At 39.5% G+C, this 18,143-nt stretch overlaps 1 protein-coding gene across 1 annotated transcript; it reads right to left on the bottom strand.

The window, feature by feature from the left end:
- Window positions 1–684: 684 nt before the first annotated feature.
- LOC145495894 (long-chain-fatty-acid--CoA ligase 1-like) lies at window positions 685–18,115 on the bottom strand. The gene is made up of 24 exons (XM_081475491.1): window positions 17,832–18,115; window positions 17,453–17,641; window positions 15,619–15,727; window positions 14,645–14,712; window positions 13,734–13,841; window positions 12,367–12,466; window positions 11,504–11,676; window positions 11,249–11,281; window positions 10,384–10,435; window positions 9,606–9,682; window positions 9,198–9,275; window positions 8,516–8,598; window positions 8,374–8,425; window positions 7,401–7,483; window positions 7,272–7,326; window positions 6,668–6,763; window positions 6,016–6,088; window positions 4,984–5,072; window positions 4,745–4,861; window positions 4,271–4,324; window positions 3,777–3,866; window positions 3,126–3,227; window positions 2,646–2,717; window positions 685–2,221 (listed from the first exon to the last, which is right to left on the bottom strand). The coding sequence occupies exons 2-24, from the start codon at window positions 17,612–17,614 to the stop codon at window positions 2,081–2,083; spliced, it is 2,067 nt and encodes a 688-aa protein (XP_081331617.1). The 5' UTR covers window positions 17,615–17,641; window positions 17,832–18,115; the 3' UTR covers window positions 685–2,080.
- Between the last annotated feature and the right edge of the window lie 28 nt (window positions 18,116–18,143).

Raw genomic sequence — 18,143 nt, 5'->3', positions numbered from 1 at the left:
TTACGCTTTTGTCGAACAACCTTTGTCGAAACAGCCGTATATGGAGTTATACAGAAATCTTGGCTGTACTAGTACTACAGTGTCTCCTTTCATCGCCAGTTTTAATGTAGAAAGGTTGCTCTTTCTGCACCGACAAATGCAACAAGAAGCAACGAAGGTGTTCGTAAAGTGAACTTGTGATGAATAATAATCAGTAAGAAAAAATTTGCATTGTAAATTTGTAACCACGATCATTTTCGCACTTTCGCAATTTTTCTAATCTTCTAATTTGCTTTGAGGCGGACTGAAGATCTTGAAATCTTTTACTGAGTCGCCAGCCAGAATGAAGAGAAAACATAATGGTTACGTCGTAATGATTAGTTCCTTGGAAGAATGGTGGTGCCCCACCGATATAAGATGGGGTGGTTGGGGTTCCTTGTTCTACTGATAGCAAGGGATTAAGTTCAAGACATCGAAAACCTGCCGTAGGGGAGAGAGTCCCTTTCCACTTCTGCAACATTGGCGCAACAATTTTAACGTGTGCCCACTTTCTGCAACACTACACACAACAATACTCATGTAATCGTACTTTTTTATTATTACTACTCTCTCATCTTTTGTAGAGTATGGCCTACTTTACCTAACAAAACGTAATTCAGAAAATCTAAACAAGGAATTAAGTATCTCCCACCCCCAACCCCCCCCCCCCCCACATTCCTAATCCCACTACACCCCCTCCCTCCTTGAGCGGGACGGGTTGACTCATCACTCAAACTTGAAGTATAATTTCTCTCCACTGTTTGCAATACTCGTCTATCATTGTTTTGTTTAGAATTTCTTCGTTCAATATTTCTACTTGATGGGTTTCTATATTATTATCATCTAACTTGAGATTGTATAATCTTGTCTTCTTGTTTGGAGAAATTGAACGGTCTTGTGAAAACCTCAATGGATTTCCGATTTGTGGATAATGATTTGTAATATTTAATATTCACTGATGTGGTATAAAATTTACTGAGTCACTAACTAAAGATCAAGACTGCGCGTTGAATATCTTCCGCTATCCACCGACACATAGGTTGTTAACTATTTCAGTAAATTAAGCTTTAAAGAGAAAGGCTGTCCTAAGGGTACCTCACAATACCTAACTGCATTTATTACTAATAGCAGTTTATCGTTGCTTAATAAGTCGAAGTTGACTGTGTACAATCGCGAAGGATGGAAAACTACAGATACACGTACGTCAGCGTGCACTTTCACCCTTTCATAGGATAACCTTTCTCGAGACAGCTCCAGATCAAACTTATGATATCGCCGTTAAACCAAACTGTTCTGTTACCAAATACGAAATGTTCTGTTGCGAAATTCTTCGCGCGCGATTTGCAAACCAGTGCAATGTAAGCCGTGCGAAAAAAAAGAACAAAAAACCTCTACCCACCGCCTTGTTTAAGAGCTGTTGCAGTTCCATGCCTGCTAAACTCTGTCAAAATTCTCTTATACCTAGTCTGGCCAATCAGAACAAACATATTGTCTTTTTTAGCCAATAAGGAACAAACTAAATCCACCCGTGACTGTTTTCGCGAATTTTCCCGCGCTTTTCACAGGCTGCAAGGTTTTCCACGTGTGTATTTGACCCATGACAATTCGAGTGTGATGTGATTACAGTGACTTTGGATTTACAAAAGTCGTTAGAAAAGACCGTTCTGTACTAAACGTAGCCTGCTATAAAGACGCTTTTTGAGCGCGTGACGAGCTGGAAAGCGTTTCCGTAGGCACTAAAGTACTATGGTGAATATATAAAAGTAATTTCACATTCTTAAACAAGAAAGCATTCAAATGCCTTGTGAACGTATGATAAGAAAATTCCTGTTCAATTCTGATTCATGTCTTACATTGCCAACCTAGAATCAAACCTATTTACCCTCCTTCCACATGCTTATTTCACGAGACTACTTTAATTTAAAATCAAATTGTGTCATCTGATATTCATAAAACAACTTTATAAAAAAGTGCATAGAGACCAATCCATTCGCTCGGGCTTCTGGATCACGACTGACTTTTAACTTATCGTCTTGTCGCGCAGGGATATATTTAGTGTTATTTACTCTGGTATTGTGCTGTAGAGGTCCTCAAATGTCTGTTTAAAGTGTGTCTTAAGTGCTGGACGCTTGAACTTCAGTGTTGGTGTGAGAAGGCCATTTTCTACTGTGAATATCTCTGGTGTCAGAGAAATCGCCTTGACCTGAAACAACAACAACAAAAAAGAAAATTGAAAAAGCCGAGCGCGTTAGATCTTCTTCTCCAGACAACGCGTGTCACTCGTCTTGCAATTTTTTCGCATTTCCAAACCCCTGGAAGCTTGTCACAATTACTCCTCTATGTGTCCTAACATGAACTCCCGCCTCACTGTTTTGCGAATGTGATGGAGCAATGTCACTCGTGCTGGATAATTACAAACAGTGCTCTCGACGAGATAATACGTCTTCTTTCTAGTTTTAATACCCGTGAGCAGCTCATCATGAGACATGAAGTTCCTTTAATTCACATTGATCTACATCAGGTGACAACAATTGAGGAAGTGACTGCATAGCTTTTTTAACACTCTCGCAGGAGAAGAATTGAGTGTGCAGAAACGAAGGTATATTTAAAGTGAGACTAAGCTTTACCTGTTCAAATGACTTGAGCTGCTCTTTCTTACCCTCTGCGATCATCTGATCTAAAATGGCCTTATTTACTTTCTACAAATAAAATAAAAACCAAATATATCAGTAAGGCTGAATCTCATACAACTGTAAGTAAGAGCTTCTTTCCAGACTCGTTACAAAATGACGGATTGGCGGGACGTAACCCGTCAACAATGGATGATATTTCCCGCAGAAAAACACAGGTTGCCACCGAACAGTTTCCGCCAAAAAGGCAGGTGAGTTAGCAGTCTGCTTGTTTCCCACCAAAAATGACGCACAGAGGTGGATGATATTTCCCGCCGAAAAACACAGGTTGCTATCAAATATTTCCCGCCAACAACAACGGGCGTGTAAGCGGTTGTTTCACGCCAAAAAAGACGCGCAGGTAGAGGATATTTCGCGCCGAAAAACACAGGTTGCCGCCGACCATTTACCGCCATAAACAAATGCACCTTAAAGTACCTCATTGGTGCACCATGAATCCATGTCTCCTTCGACGCCATTCTTATCCGCCCACTTCTGAACGGGATCCTTCTCTGGCACGACCACAGCTATCAGACAGGACTTGGGTAAAGAAAAAAATAAAGCTGTCAGGAAAGGCACGTAACAAAATAAAATACCAGTGGAAAGACGTGATGGGATATGTTAAACTTGGTAAAGGGATAAGAAAGTTATTAACCTGCCAGTGACACGAGCTACTGACTTCAGGCAAGGCAGGGCTAAGAACAAAACCATTGACTGATAAAACAGTTTCCGAGAATACCGCCATTTTACCATCTCTTCAGTTTTCCATCTCCCCATTCAGAAATCGAGCCTTTTGCTCCCCCTACTCCCAACACCGCTGATTAAAATTACGTCCCGCTGTCCCTGTAATTGGAGCAACATTGTGCCGTATTCTTGCCCAGAGGCGTATCAAAGACTGCCCGCGTTATAGGAAACCTAACAAAATCTGCGGGGGGGGGGGGGGGGGGGAATGAGTGGCGATAGATTGGCATCTCATCTTGGGGGGGCTAGTCACTCACGTTACAGGAACCGGAACAACCATCAGCAATTCTCTCAAAGAAAGAAGTCAGATTAAGAGCCAGCAGAATTTTAATGTCGATAACGTGTTACCTTTTTACTGTCGCCGTGTACATAAACTTGGTGGACCAAAGAACACTGAGTATAAACTGTCTCAATCTTCTCGGGTGCAATATACTCGCCCTATAAGAAATATGAAAACACACACAAAGTACTAAGTAAGTGAACCTTCGAGTGCTGTGAAAATAGCTGTCTGTGAATTCTCGAAGACGAAAATACCTACTTGTTCGCTTTTGTACCTGTATTTAAGAAATAGAGCACTTTTTGCGTGTTTACATAGCTTCATCTAAATACGAGGGGGTTCGGAAAATTCGAGACAGTTATGCAGAACTGAGACGCAGTCGAGGGTTTGCATAACTTTCGTGAATTCTCCCAACTCCCTTAAGTGTTTAGACGAGGCTATGTAAACACGGAAAAGTACTCTTGCTTTTATGAAATAATTCTCAAAAATACGCGCGAATCTAAAACGCAACAACCATGTTTACATAGAGGTTTTCATAAAAACTAGTAGAAATGTTGAGCTTTACCTGCGACAGTTTGAAGATATGTTTCTTTCGGTCTATCACCTTCAACGTGCCATTCTGAAACAACAGAGAAAAACCCTTTTAGAACAAGATTGACAGCTGCTTATAAGGGTTACGACAAAGTCGTTACATGTCTACAAATTTAGCTTGAAACTACAGTGACAAAGCGACGTGTGGTTTAATTTAATATTGTCACGCAACGCTCTTACCTCAGAGACTTAACCCTCGCCGGGTCGAGAGTTAATTGTAACAAAACGTGTTTTTGGAAGGAAATGCTGGTCATAACACGAATGGAGGTCGTTGTAAGATGTGAGGATTAGCTTTTGGCAATTACACGCGTTCTAAATCTCGGACTTGAAGTTGTGTAAGCTCCCCAGATTTTGTCGAAGTATTGTGAAAATGTTACCACCAAAATTTGCATGAATGTTTGGGAATTGTAAGCCCTGTGAAAGTACAGAGTTTGACAATGACACTCACTGGTTGCCATTCCCCCACGTCCCCCGAGTGAAGCCAGCCATCCTCGTCAATGCTTTCTTTCGTCTTCTCCTCGTCATACAGGTATCCCTTGAACACATTCGGCCCGTAAAAGCACACCTAGCGCATGACATCAGAAAAGGGCCAATCAGAACAAGAGAGCTTGATTGTGAAAAAAAAAAGAAGACTCAAAATTGTCATAAAAATAAAATCCTTCACGTGTGATTCAGTGATTTTCTCACCTCGCCTTTTCCGTCCTTGGCGTAATATTCCATCTCTGGAACGTCGACGAGTTTTATTTTGTTGCATGGCAACGGAGGACCCACGTGACCTATGATAAAAAAGAGGGCAAATAAAGGACTATAGTAGAACGGTTATCCAATCATGTGACCAGTCGGAATCTGGTTTCCGAAAATTGACTGAGGCGGCGGCATTTGGCCAAAGAATATAGCACAACCAACAGAACCACGCTAAGGGATCTTAGTCACCGCCATTTTGAGATACTATGAGAGAAACTTGAAAATAGTAGTTTACTAAGGTAGAAAACACCAAAGAGATGATAGTAAACCAGAAAGGAACAAAGATGGTTAAAGATGGAGAAGATTAACAAGGCCGGATTAGAAACAACGAATATGAAACAGTTAGGCTTATCTTTTCGAGATGTCCAAACCGTGACGTCACTTCTTAAATCTTTTCATGAAATCGAATCTCGTTGACTTTTTTGGAAGCCCCGCGAGAGTTGCAACGCAGGTCGCAACGACTCATAGTTTCAGCCAAGTTGGAGCGGAGAAAAACAGAGATTGATAATATAAATAACATCTGATGTTGCTACGGCGACGTCGAGAAAGTCAAACATAGTAACATGACGGTGATGTTACACGAGCCAAATAGTAGTTAAAACTCGATGTCGCGTAACATGGCGCTCAGGGCGACTTTCAACGCAACATTTCGTTGCAGTAACATGTTGCAAGTTTTTGAAAGCGATTCAAAAACCTGCAACATGGTTGCCCAAGTTCCAATGTTGCGCCGCTAAAAATCGGATCGTGTAACATCACCCTAACACGAAGTTCAATTTTTCGCGCAACAATGTCACGCGGGAAATCATCGTTCCGAGTTGTTTCTCGTAACACCCCCTTAGAGTCAACAATACAAACAATGTCCCGCCAATTTCTAACAAGGATTAAACAAACCATCAAAAACTCTAGATAATTCACGCAAGCGCTGACACGGGGACAGGACGACACTTTCGATTTGTAATTGATTTCTTTTCTCACCGTAAGTCTGATCACCAATCATCTGCAAGGTGGCAGCAGCCGTGGTCTCAGTCTGACCGTAACCTTCAAACACCTGACGAAAAAAGACGAATGGATTGAGCAATGTTGACAAATAATTTTGTTTTTACTTCAATCAGTTTACTGAAAAAGTAACGAAATGTAGCAGGGACCCTTAAAGAAGCTCAGTCACGGTTTTTTTAGTTATTTTGACCACGTACAAAATTACCTTTAAATTGAAGGAAACCTGAAAATAATAGTTTACTAAGATAGAAAAACACTAAAGAGATAATAATAAACCCATAAAGGAACAAGGATGGTTAAGGATGGAGAAGATTGACACAGATTACCAACGACGATCTTCAAAAATTTAGGCTTAACTTATCACGATGCGCAAACTTTGACGTAGCTCCTTTAATTTTGAAGCCTCGGTTTTGTACCTGGGCTAAGCAGAAAATTTTGACCTTTTGAAATAAAATAATTATGCGATTCAGACCCACAGTAGAGTGTTCACAACATGTATTTCTTTGTAGCATTTTTTTCTTCTTCTTAGTAACAAGAAACTGTACAAAATATCGGAGGGATCAAGAGATAGGATGTATTTAGTTAGAAATCCTGAGTGTTTTACTCTTACGATTTTTTATTTCGTAACTACCTGACAACCAAGGGCGCATCGCAGGAAGATCATAACATCATCGCGGAGTGGAGCAGAACCAGAGATGAGGAATCGAACCCTTCCGCCAAGTGAATTCTGCAAAATAACAATGATCCCCGTATTCCAGTTTTGAACTTGCTGAGGGTCTCGAACGATTTATAGATTGAGATCAACCAGTGGACATTTTCGGGAAGGAAAACAGCAATGAATAAATTAATGAGAATCATGCGCGTGCTGAATAATAAAATGAACAATGATAGGGCAGATGGCCATTGCTATAGGTTTGCCTGGATTTAACGATCTTGGACGTTCGTTGACCCTATTTTTCTTTCGATGGATCATTTCCTCTACCGATTTTCTACGTTTAGCGAAAAAACGAAGAAAATCTATCGATTTGAAGTTTCAATTTTTGCAACATGCACCATCGAATTCCGTTCTTTCTAGCTCTTCGTTTATCTATGCTTAACTCGTTATCTGACTGTAGTAAAAATCTAAAAAAAATCTATCGACTGGAAAATTTTCGCGCGAACGTCATTAACCTCGTGTGAAAACGCTCTATAGTTGACAACGTTCAGCTTTTAATAAAAACCTAGTCATCACCAACCTGGATTTTTCTGAACACTAGATAATCCCAGATGCTGTCCTTCCGTACAATATTTCTACAAAGAAATGAAATTAATGAATTATTAGTAGACAAGTCAACGTAAAAAGAGAGGAACTAAGGCCAACATACCTGTCTAGTTCTGCCTTCTTGGAGCGCATGGCCATGTTAAAAAGAAAATTCTTGACCGGACTGGATGAAACCTGTTTTATAACCTAAAACAATGACAAGAAGAACGTTAAGGCCGTCACACAGTAAGGGGGGTGCTGTGGGCATGTGAACCGGGGCCAAGGTCGACCGATCGATCACTCAACACTTTAGTTTAACACGTTGCGCCTAAGAGTTAACTAAACTCGATCAAAACACTATTAACAATAAACATTCAGTTATGCACAGTACAAATCTGAATATTATTGATAGGCCTGTAAATATACAGTCAAAGGTCTACAGTTCTCAATTTACTACTAAAACTAGCAACATTGCTAGCCTGCGAACAGGCTCCCGGCGAGGACGGAAAAAAATTTCGCCGAGCGCGAAACAGAAAAATTCGGAGAGCGAAGCCATCGGGGCGGGACAGGCTGCGAACAGGCTCCCGGTGAGCTCCCGCCCCGACCGCTCTGCTCTCCGAATTCTTCTGTTTCGCACTAGCCGAAATTTTTTTCTGTCCTCGCCGGGAGCCTGTTCGCAGGCTACAACATTGCTGGTCAGTTTCAGTATTGTGGACAATCTATTCCAGAGCTGTGTGCAAATGTAGGTAAACAAGTTCTTCATAAACTTTAAATGAAATCTGGGTAAACATAAATTGACGCCATACACACAAAAATGTGTTGTAGCTTCAGGAGACGGTTTGCAAGAGCTGTGCACAAGATGTAACGTTGGCAATTCAGGTCATGTTGTCCCTGCAGCACGACACACGAAAACAAACCAGCTGGATTTCAGGAAACATGTTGGGGGAACAGGAATTGCGGAACAGTTTGCCGTAAAACACAAATAATGCCAAGCGAAATACTTTCAGTGGGCAGTGCTCTTACTATTAAAAATGCACTGAATCACTGTATGCTTAAGTCAGACAAATAAAGCTGGAATATGAAGAAAACAAACTCACTCTATCATACACTCTGTTTAACACTCGAGGAACCGAGATGAAAATAGTTGGTCTGAAAGAGGATAAAAATAAGAGGGCAATTAACATCAATAACAAGTTCAGTTTTCTTGGTAACGTTATCCTGCATGAGGCGCAAACTTACTTAAGAGCTTGCAGGTCTTCTAGAATGTTCCTTGCATTGCCACCAAAGAATCCTACTTTACCACCATACGTGAATATCATCAACTAGAAGAGCAAAAAAAAAAAAAAAAAAAAGAAAAAAAAAAAAAAGGGAAAGGCACATTACTTTAGTGGAACATAATCACCCATGAACAATAGAGTACTACAAAAACAGTTTTGCTGAATAATCGTACTCAAATTCACAATCAGCCAAACTGAAGCCTGTCCAGGTATCATGTGATATCATGTCCGGCCATCGCATGATAAAAACCTGATCGTTCCAAGCCTGCGAGCAGGCTCTTCGTTTTTCAAGTTTTTCCAAATATAATCCATTTACGGTGCAGTTTTTTCTGGACCATACCAAGCATTTTCAATCAGATTTTTGGTATGATCCAGAAAAATCTGTACCGAGACAGTTTAATCTTCTCCAGTTTTGCCCATCCAGGCCCCTCTTTGTCATTTCTCTGTTTCGTTTGATTTTTCTACAGTTTTCAGCGGTCATTGTGATATTTCAGTTTATTCTGTGACTAATTCATCAGTTCTAAAATTGCCTAAGACTGAATGACCTAGCCCCTTTAATAGACCTAAATCAACACCTGGGTTCCTGAAAAAGGTAACTTCTCTTCTACATTTTATAGCAGATTCAAACGGAACAGTTCACTGACCTGAGCAAGTCGCTCGTACATGTGAGCCAAGGGAAGATACGATATGTGAACATCTTCTTCACTAATAATTATTCCACACTACGAAATAAGGAAAGAGGCTGTCACGAAAAACCACATAAATAAAAAAAAAATCCCTGAAAACATAAAACCATATCTTCACCTTACTTACGACATGCGCATTTTAAGGGGCTCAAGAACTTCAAGTTGATAACAGCCAAATTTTTCCTTGTAGGTCTGGACTTGTCATTCAACCAAAGTCTTGCAATAAAGTGTTCTGGGACAACATGCTCTCATGGGTTATAATACGTGTCAATAAAAAAAAAAATTGTATGTTGTATGCACTAAAAAGCATGAAGTCTCATCAGTTGAACACAACCCTGTCAGTACATGTACATGTAATTACCATACCTCTTGAACAAGATACACAAGACCAGACAGCATTGCAATCGCATTTTTATGAGTGATCATGGCTCCTTTGGGATTCCCTGTTCAAAGCAAAAACTAATTCAACCAGCTACTATGCAAGGGAACGCACTGGGATACTTTTAAGGGTGTCAACATGAGATTTAGAGGTTCATTAGTGCTGGCTGAGATCACCGAGGTATGTTCTTGGCAGGTACTTTACATTCACAATGCCTGTCTTCATGTACACTGGACCTAACTGCAGAATACTTTACCTAACTGCTTGAAGACAACTAATTCTGCAGCTGCTTTCAAGAAGTTAACAAGGAGGGGACCTTGACAAGTATCAATTCTTAGCTTGACAACATGTCCTGCAATTCTTAACCTATGCTCAGCTGGTAAATTAATGTTATTAGTGACATGTTTTTAATTTTAACTATTTTTATAACTTTCATTTGTTTTTCATGAAGAGTAATTCTACTGATGGAACTCAAGCAGAAACACAGGGATTAGATGATTCCTAAGTATTTGATTATATTTTCCAGTTGTAATCTGCTGTTGATTCAAATCACTTCCTGTGGATAGGATTTCACTAGACGCATAACACAATCACATCTATACAGTTTGATTACGTACAGTGATTTGAATCAACAACAGATCGGCTCGCACTGCAATTGTATGGTGCATTTAACTGGAAATACAGTCAAATAGGACTCCTCTGTACCCAGTGGCAGAAACTGTTATCACTGTCAGTGGAGGATCCACTGAAAACCCTATCACTAACCTGTTGTTCCACTAGTGTAACAAACAACAGCTAGATCATCTGGCTTAGGGAGCTATTAATACAAAGGCGATATTATCTTCATTAAGAACTAATAAAAACGACAATAAAATTATTTATAAGCAAAGGTTTTGGTATTGCATAAACAAGTAAAAATAACTAAGAAAGAGCAATGTTTCGGTGACATCATGACACCATTTTCAAGTTCAAATGCAAAAAGATAAACTGTCTTTCTTATTGCTAATATTTACTTGTTTAATAAAATTATTGAGTATCAAATAATGATGTATTTTCGGCTCAGGGTACCATCCACACTATGCTGTAGACATTTGTAAACACAGCTTTATTTATATGGTTAGACTAATCCGTCAAGACAACAGAGCTTTTTAAAAATGCTCTTCAAACTGGAAAAATTGGAAAGTGCTGGCTTTGTGTTTTAGTGTGGATGGAAAATATTTTGAAAATGGAGCTTTTCAAAAACTATGATGTCAAGATAATATTTAGACATGTAATTTCCCTGCCCGAGTTTTCTTCAAACACAAATTCAAAATGACCGGTGATTGCTGCATGAACATAGATGCAAGTTTGTCTAAAATTTTTAGTCCATTCTGTTTTAGCATTAATTAAGAGAGTATCACTGCTGCTCTTATCAGGTCCACAATTATCCCAGCGATGCAACAACAAGTACATCTTTATGTATTTCTACAGTATTTCATATGTTTTATTAACAACAATGATTTTTAATTTAATTCCAGGATTAAGTGGAGGGTTACTTGTCCAGTGATACCCTTGCTCAAATTAACTGTGAAAAATGTATGAACATCTCAAATATCAAATTAATATCAACACATTTCAGTTCAAAATTTACCTTCTTTTCATGCCTGTGTTTCTTCCCAATTTCCTGGTGTTGTTATTGTTTAGGAAAGAAAAAACAATGCATTAATAACCTAATATCTAGTTTTAAGTAATCAGTCACTTAGAGGGATGCCCCCCCCCCCAATTTATACCATTAACAGTAAGTAATCTGGACAGTTGATGGGGGAGCAGTGGCCTCCACTAATGGCCAGGGCATAGAACTCTAGGTTGAAAAATGTTTGGTCAACTGTGACTTTCCTCTACTTACCTCTAATTCTTTAAAAGAAATAACTTTAACTCCAATGTTCTCTCCTGCTTCTTTCTCCTCATCAGTAACTGCAGGTCCTATTTTGACTATGTTTTTCAACTTGGGGCATTTATCGCACTGTTCCAAGAGAACCTTCATCTTGCTTGCATCACACACCACAGTCATCATTTGAGCTAATAGTCAAAGAGTAGAACAGCACAGTTACACAATCATGTATGACATCTCTCCAGTCATAATCAAGCAATATTGTTGAGTTCAATGTTAAACTCATTGGCCAAAAATCAAGCCTCATTACTGTTCCTATGCCATATAACTGGACAAAACACTTATTTCAACTTAATACTGCTACGCCGCCAGCAGGGAAGAGCAGTGGCCTAATGGCTAGTTCATACCCTTACAGGTTGTCGTGTTGTGTTCTTGGGCAAGACACAGGTGACTGAAAACAATGGGGGAGGGGGGAGTGGGCAAGGCTGTGGTCTAAGAAAAATTACGAAGAGCCCAAAGATTCCTAACCATGAAATCCTGGGTGCCTAGCACTCAAGCTTATGTGAAAAAAGTAGGTTACTCCAGTCACCCAAAGGCGAAAAGTTAGTTGCCTGTGGCACCCAGGTGCTTCTAGAGCACAGCCCTGGGGGTGGGGGTGGGGGGTAATCCTGCAATCCTCAGACATTTTTCGGTCCAAAGTGTCTATATCAATTTTGCTTGTTATCATTTAGAAAATTGTATCAGTAGTCAATATCTCATATAGCTGCTGTTGCCACCAAAACTACAGTTTGCTAACAATATCCTTCAAGTCAAATAATTCAGCTCAGGAAAAGTTATCAGATGAGTGGTTTTAGCTGCTCAATACCTAACTGAGTTACCTTGGTTAATGATGTAGGCACATGATTCTGGGCCAAGCGTATCATACAAGGGAACAATGGTCATGGAATACATGTTGCAGGCTTGCTCCACAAGCACCCACTGAAAAAAAGAAAAAAAATAACAACTACGGAATGAGCACCCAACCAACCAAAATTATAACTTTCTCAAACTCAGTATCAATCAGGATTTTAGCCAGAATTTGAAGAGCGGCCGTCCAAAATGTGCTATAGGACCTGCTCAAATGGGCAATTTAGAAGGCAAAATATGAAAAATAAGACAATTTTCTGTAGAAAGTGGCCGTCCACAGGATGCCTGGACATGTATATAGCTAAAAGCCTGGTAACAATTCATCAAGTTTGAATGAGATTATCAATAATCAGAGTTAACTGGGAGATCTACTGTTGGCCAGCAGATGATCGCTGAGGGCATGTGTAGTTGTGCCTTTGCTGTGCAGTTTTGCCCTCATGGTTTTGCTCTGCCTTGCTTTGTTGCTTTGTCTTTGGTTTTCCCCATCCCACCCGCCTCTTGGTTCATGCTGGGCCCTTGTGTCTTGGTAAGTATACGTATTCTCCACTGGGTATTCTTTGGGACAGGTGCCAGGGGGAGGTGACCCATTGGAGGTTGACATGGTTACCCCCCTTTATTTACATTTTGCCCACACTTGCTCATTGCCTGCTTTGCTGTCAATTGGCACCTACCCTCCATTTTGAATATTGCTTATCAACAAGTTAACCAAGGAAAATCATGACCGTGACAGTCACAGTGCTTGGATATCTGATCTTATTAGCATAGATTTTTACGATATCAGTCTATTTCTCCATTTTCTCCTTAGTTTTCATTTCGATTGAGAAGATATATCAAACACTCAAGACCTGGTTTGACCACTTTACCAAACACTTTGAAGTTCATCAAAAATACTCCGCTGTACGAGGTATTTTCAACTCTCATCCTGGTGCTTTGACATATCGCCAAACATAGCCTTTCATGTTTGATAGTTATATATTAAGCTTTCTTTAAGTCCAGTTAAAAGTAGTGAATTAATATTGAAATGGTTTAATTCCAGCAGACCGCCATTTTGGCTTCTGGCAATGTTTAGGTTTGATTTCCCCCCGCTCTCTCGGGTCTGGCCATGTGGGATCATTTCCTGAAACAGCAGCTGGTAATTGATCCTTGGCAATATTTCTCTTTTCAACCTATTCCCTATGCAGGGAAAAGGAAATCTGATAAGGATGATGATAAACTTGACTGATGAGTCGTACAAAAAGTGCCTGTTTGTCAACAGCAAAATGAAGAAAATGCAAATGTTAAATAATTTACAGTGTGTACATAACAACATATCAACACTAATAATCAAACAAACAACCACCTCAATTTTATTTGGAGCATAAACACCAACAAACACATGGCCACCGTCAGCTGGCTCATTACCAATCTCCATCAAGCCTGATCCAGTGTCCATAGCTCGCTCAAGGACCTAAACAGAGGAAAAGAAAACAAGTTCATTAATTTACGTGGAGTGGAGGCAGTGTCACTGAGTGGTGAGGGTGTAAAACTTGACATCCAGAGGCAGGGTTGTCGCTAAGGGTCAGCTGCCAGCAAAATTCACTGGTTGAAAAAGAGGTGATCACCAGCTGAATTTTGGCAGTTGATCACTAAGTGAAGGACAGCGAACAGTTTTTAGGTTATACACGTACAATCATTCCATATCTGAAACATATCGAACTGTCTAAATGAAAAGTTTGGAATAAATTCCTGACTACCTTGAGTATCTGTGCCACTATGACGAGTAAAGTAATTGAAATAAAATCTTGTCCTGAGCACTTTTTTATCGTGTCCTCTTTCCATGTCCTGTGTCCGCCATATTGTAAACACGAAGCTTGGTAGCCCTGCATTCAAGGCGTTGGGAAAGATTGGGGATGAAAATTTTGTTCCTGGTCTCTCACGAAATATTGTGACTGGCTCAATGAGTTGGGGGGTTTTATGTTCAAATCTGAAGTATTTGTTTCTGAAATTTAATTGCTCAGTCCCACTAGCTTTTGGTTATAGCCACTGACCAAGGGTACATGCAAAAAAAATTTTTTTTTTCTATTTTCTATTTATAATGTTCCTTCAGACAACCATCAGAGAGAACTTTGTTGTCCAATTTCAACCAAAGTGTTTGTTCAAAATAATCTAACTACCTACTTCAAATCTTTCTGAAAGCAATGTTCCTAACCTTTCCAACACTTTTGTCTTTAGTTAGGATTTATGTCTAGGATCTAAGAACTGACAACCAACCTCATTGTAGGTAAGCCAGGCATAAGGTCCTCCAGGACTGCTGCGGTAACCCAAACATGGTTTATCACCTGAGACAATAGTTATAAATTCACATCAAAAGTACATATAGTTTAAAATAGAAAGTTCAAAAACATATAGTTTGATGTCTTTGGTTGAAGGCATGGTGGCCTGGCCTGGGTTGTTCGAAAGGTGGATAACGTTATCCACTGGATAAATCATATCCAGTGGATAGCATGGTTTGTTTTGTTAACACTTATCTACTGGATAGCGAGTTATCCAGTGGATAGCGTTATCCAGCCTTTGAACAACTGGGGCCAGAGGGTTTGTGCACTGATAATTAAATTGAAGCAGTCCAGATTTGAGCCCTGGCAGGGGTCATTGGTTGTGTTCTCGAGTGAGATACTTTAGGGGTGGATCATTTGACTTTTGATGGAGGGACTGGGTGGGTGATTTGGTACAAGCACAATTGCTTTTTTCAACCCTTTCATGCTCACAAGGAAATTTTTTCCCCCAGATGTGTGCATGATGAATTTTTTTTTTCTCCATACAACATGAATTTTTTAAGCTCAATCAAAGTGTGTGAATTTGTTTTCAAAATCACCCACCCCTCCCAAAAAAGTCAAATGGTTCACCCATCAGTGTGCATCTAGGTCCGCCAGTTAGGTCTCCAATTAGTTGCGAAAACTAAATACATTGACACATTAATAAAGCTTTTACTTACTTACCAGTATATGTACCGGCAAATTCTGAAGTTCTTTGCAGCCTCTAGATCAATATTTTAATTCTTCATACTGATTGCTATACATTTCTTTCCATGCTAGTTGTGAGAATTTGGTAGTACATCAAGACAATCATCTTTTAGCTGATGATTTTCTTTATTCTCATCAGCCATCTACTTTTCAATGCATTAATAACATAAGGAGAAATTAGACTGCGATTTAAAATTACAACTTGTTGAGATTAAAATTTCTGACCTGATATTCTCACGCCTCGAAGGAAAGCTTCATGGCTTGTGTTCACGTCATCAAATAATTTTTCCACAAGTTCTCTAGTTAGGGAATTCATTCTGGCATAATCACCATCCTGTATTTTTTTAAAATAAATTTAAAAAAGTTTTCATTAACTTGCAAATAATTATGGGTTATTGAAAATAATTATGGTTATTGTTAAGATATTGGCCAAAACACAAAAAACAATATGAGGCCAATATCCAGCTGTCTTGACCAAACAAGCTTGGTCAATAAAGGATTTATTATATGGAAAAAGAACACTGTTTTCTCAGGTGGTTTAATTAAGAGCTGGGCACTGGGCAAATTGACCGCCTGTGAGGAAGATTTTGCCAACCTGGTTTGACAATCTAGTGGACAGTTTTTTTTACAAAGAAGTTCAGATCAAATAGTTTTGTCTGCCTGTGAAAACCAATATTACTCTCCTGCTGAAAACATTAATAAAAACCCTGTTTTTTTTCAGTGGCTAACCCCAAGTGAGCAAGATAGCACCTTCTTGCTTACTCAGGTAGCCTATCACAGTGCAAGATTTGGTTCATCTTGCCCGCTCATGGAGCTACATGAAGCCAAATAATAACTAATGATACTACCTACAGTATAGGGGAGTCCAGTTTTGTTCATAATCATATAGTCACATGATTAACAAAATGGGGATTTGCCAGTCCTAAGTATTGCAACAAAAATAATTATTCGACCATGTGAGGTCCTGTTATCAATCAAAGCCGTAACAAAACTTGAGCAAAATTATCATCATTTACATGACTGTAAATATTCTCATGAATAAAAAACACATTTTCACATTTCACTCTTGACAAAGATTTATAAGAAAAGCAACCCAAAATGTACGTAACTAATAAAAGTAATGAGCCTGAGTTGTACTGCAGTGTATGAATGCAGCTGTTTTGAGAAGGATTGTTGGGTTTAAAGCATAAAAGTGCATGAGGCAACCCTGAAAGTTAGTATGGGCAGAAGTAGATAGCTGCTACACATGCTGAATACTTAATCAGATATAATGACAAGGTAAATTGCATCATTTCGTATGGTTTCTTTTTCTTCTGACTTGTGGAACCAAGGTTCTTTTCATCACACTGAATTTTAGGAGAATTTTCCACTAAAAGTCATGTAACAGTGAACAAAAAGCTACAGACCGTGTTATAAGTGGAAAATCTTATGTATCCTTGCCAAAACTTCACCTACCAAAATACAAATTTGTGGATTTCCTCTACACGGATATACAAAGTTCCAATGAAAACTCGGACTACCATTCGGACGTGTCGCATAAGCTAGACCCTTTCATGTGACAGCCTTTCTCAAAACAGCTGTATGTCAAGGATAATTTTATACTTTGCTGCTGCTAAATCAAGGCCAACAAATCTATTTAATTTTGCACCAAAAAATAAACTGAAACCACACTTTCACACCATGGCAAATCCTGGGCTTACTAGTAATTTTACCCTATTTGGGCACATCTTATTGAAAAGTTCAGTTCCTTGGGGGAGGAGTGGGCCATGTGGATAAACCAGAATTACAGGGCCCATGAGTACAACTTACCTCATTCCAACCAGTTGCATGTTAAATGGAGAATTGCAGATCTTATATTTCGTTTGTAAAAAGATTAAGCTGGATTAAGTAATATTGGGGGAGGGTCTTGTGGAAAAAGCTAGGATACAGACAAGATCTTTGTAAGCTTATCTAGATACCACAGGAATAAAGAACGTTTAAAATAGTTTCGTTATAAAACGAGAGAAAATTACACGCGAAGAAGAATAATGGTCGTGGGTCTTGTGGTAAGAATAGTTACCTGTAACTCAAAAGAGTGTTGCTGAGGATCAACGGGACAAGGCTGAGGCGTCGGACGTGACGCAAGGTAGTACATCGACGCCAAGGCTACTGCTCCAAGCCCTGCAGCCATGGCAGGGTCTCCGAGATATTTCAGAGCGGAATCAGCAACACTATCCGCCATGGCTTTTTCAAATGATGCTTTGATTGCCTGTGAAACGTATCAGAAAATGACAATTTTAAACCAAGCATGACAAAATGGGTCTTTCACGCATAACTCAAGAATCCGTGAAGCTAAAACTGTGAATTCAAGCAACAAAACCGTGTGATAACCATGGAAGTTAAGCTTAACTCATTTTCACAAAGAATATCGCACTCTTAACAATGTAGTAGATACTTACTATAATGCAGTGTATGTCCCTTCGGTTACTCGCGGAGAATGGGCTTTTATAGACGAACACGTTCCAGGGAAAATCACGAGATTTTGTCACGCTCTTCGTCTACTTCCTCGACCTTTGATCAATGGACTGGTCAAGGACAACCGCTGGACAATACAGCCTTCTCTCCCTGACACTTTCTGTCAACACCTCTGATACTTAAGCTAAAAATAACCATTCTGACTATTGAATTTTTTGACACATTTTATTGAATACCAGAGGATCCGTCGGAATTCAGAGATTACTTTGTAGTTAAGAGGAAATCGCACCTTTGGT

The sequence above is a fragment of the Orbicella franksi genome, chromosome 8 (assembly GCF_964199315.1).
Source record: "Orbicella franksi chromosome 8, jaOrbFran1.1, whole genome shotgun sequence".
Lineage (NCBI taxonomy): Eukaryota > Metazoa > Cnidaria > Anthozoa > Scleractinia > Merulinidae > Orbicella > Orbicella franksi.
The sequence above is the reverse complement of the archived record's forward strand: the minus strand, read 5'-3'. Positions and strand labels throughout refer to the sequence as shown.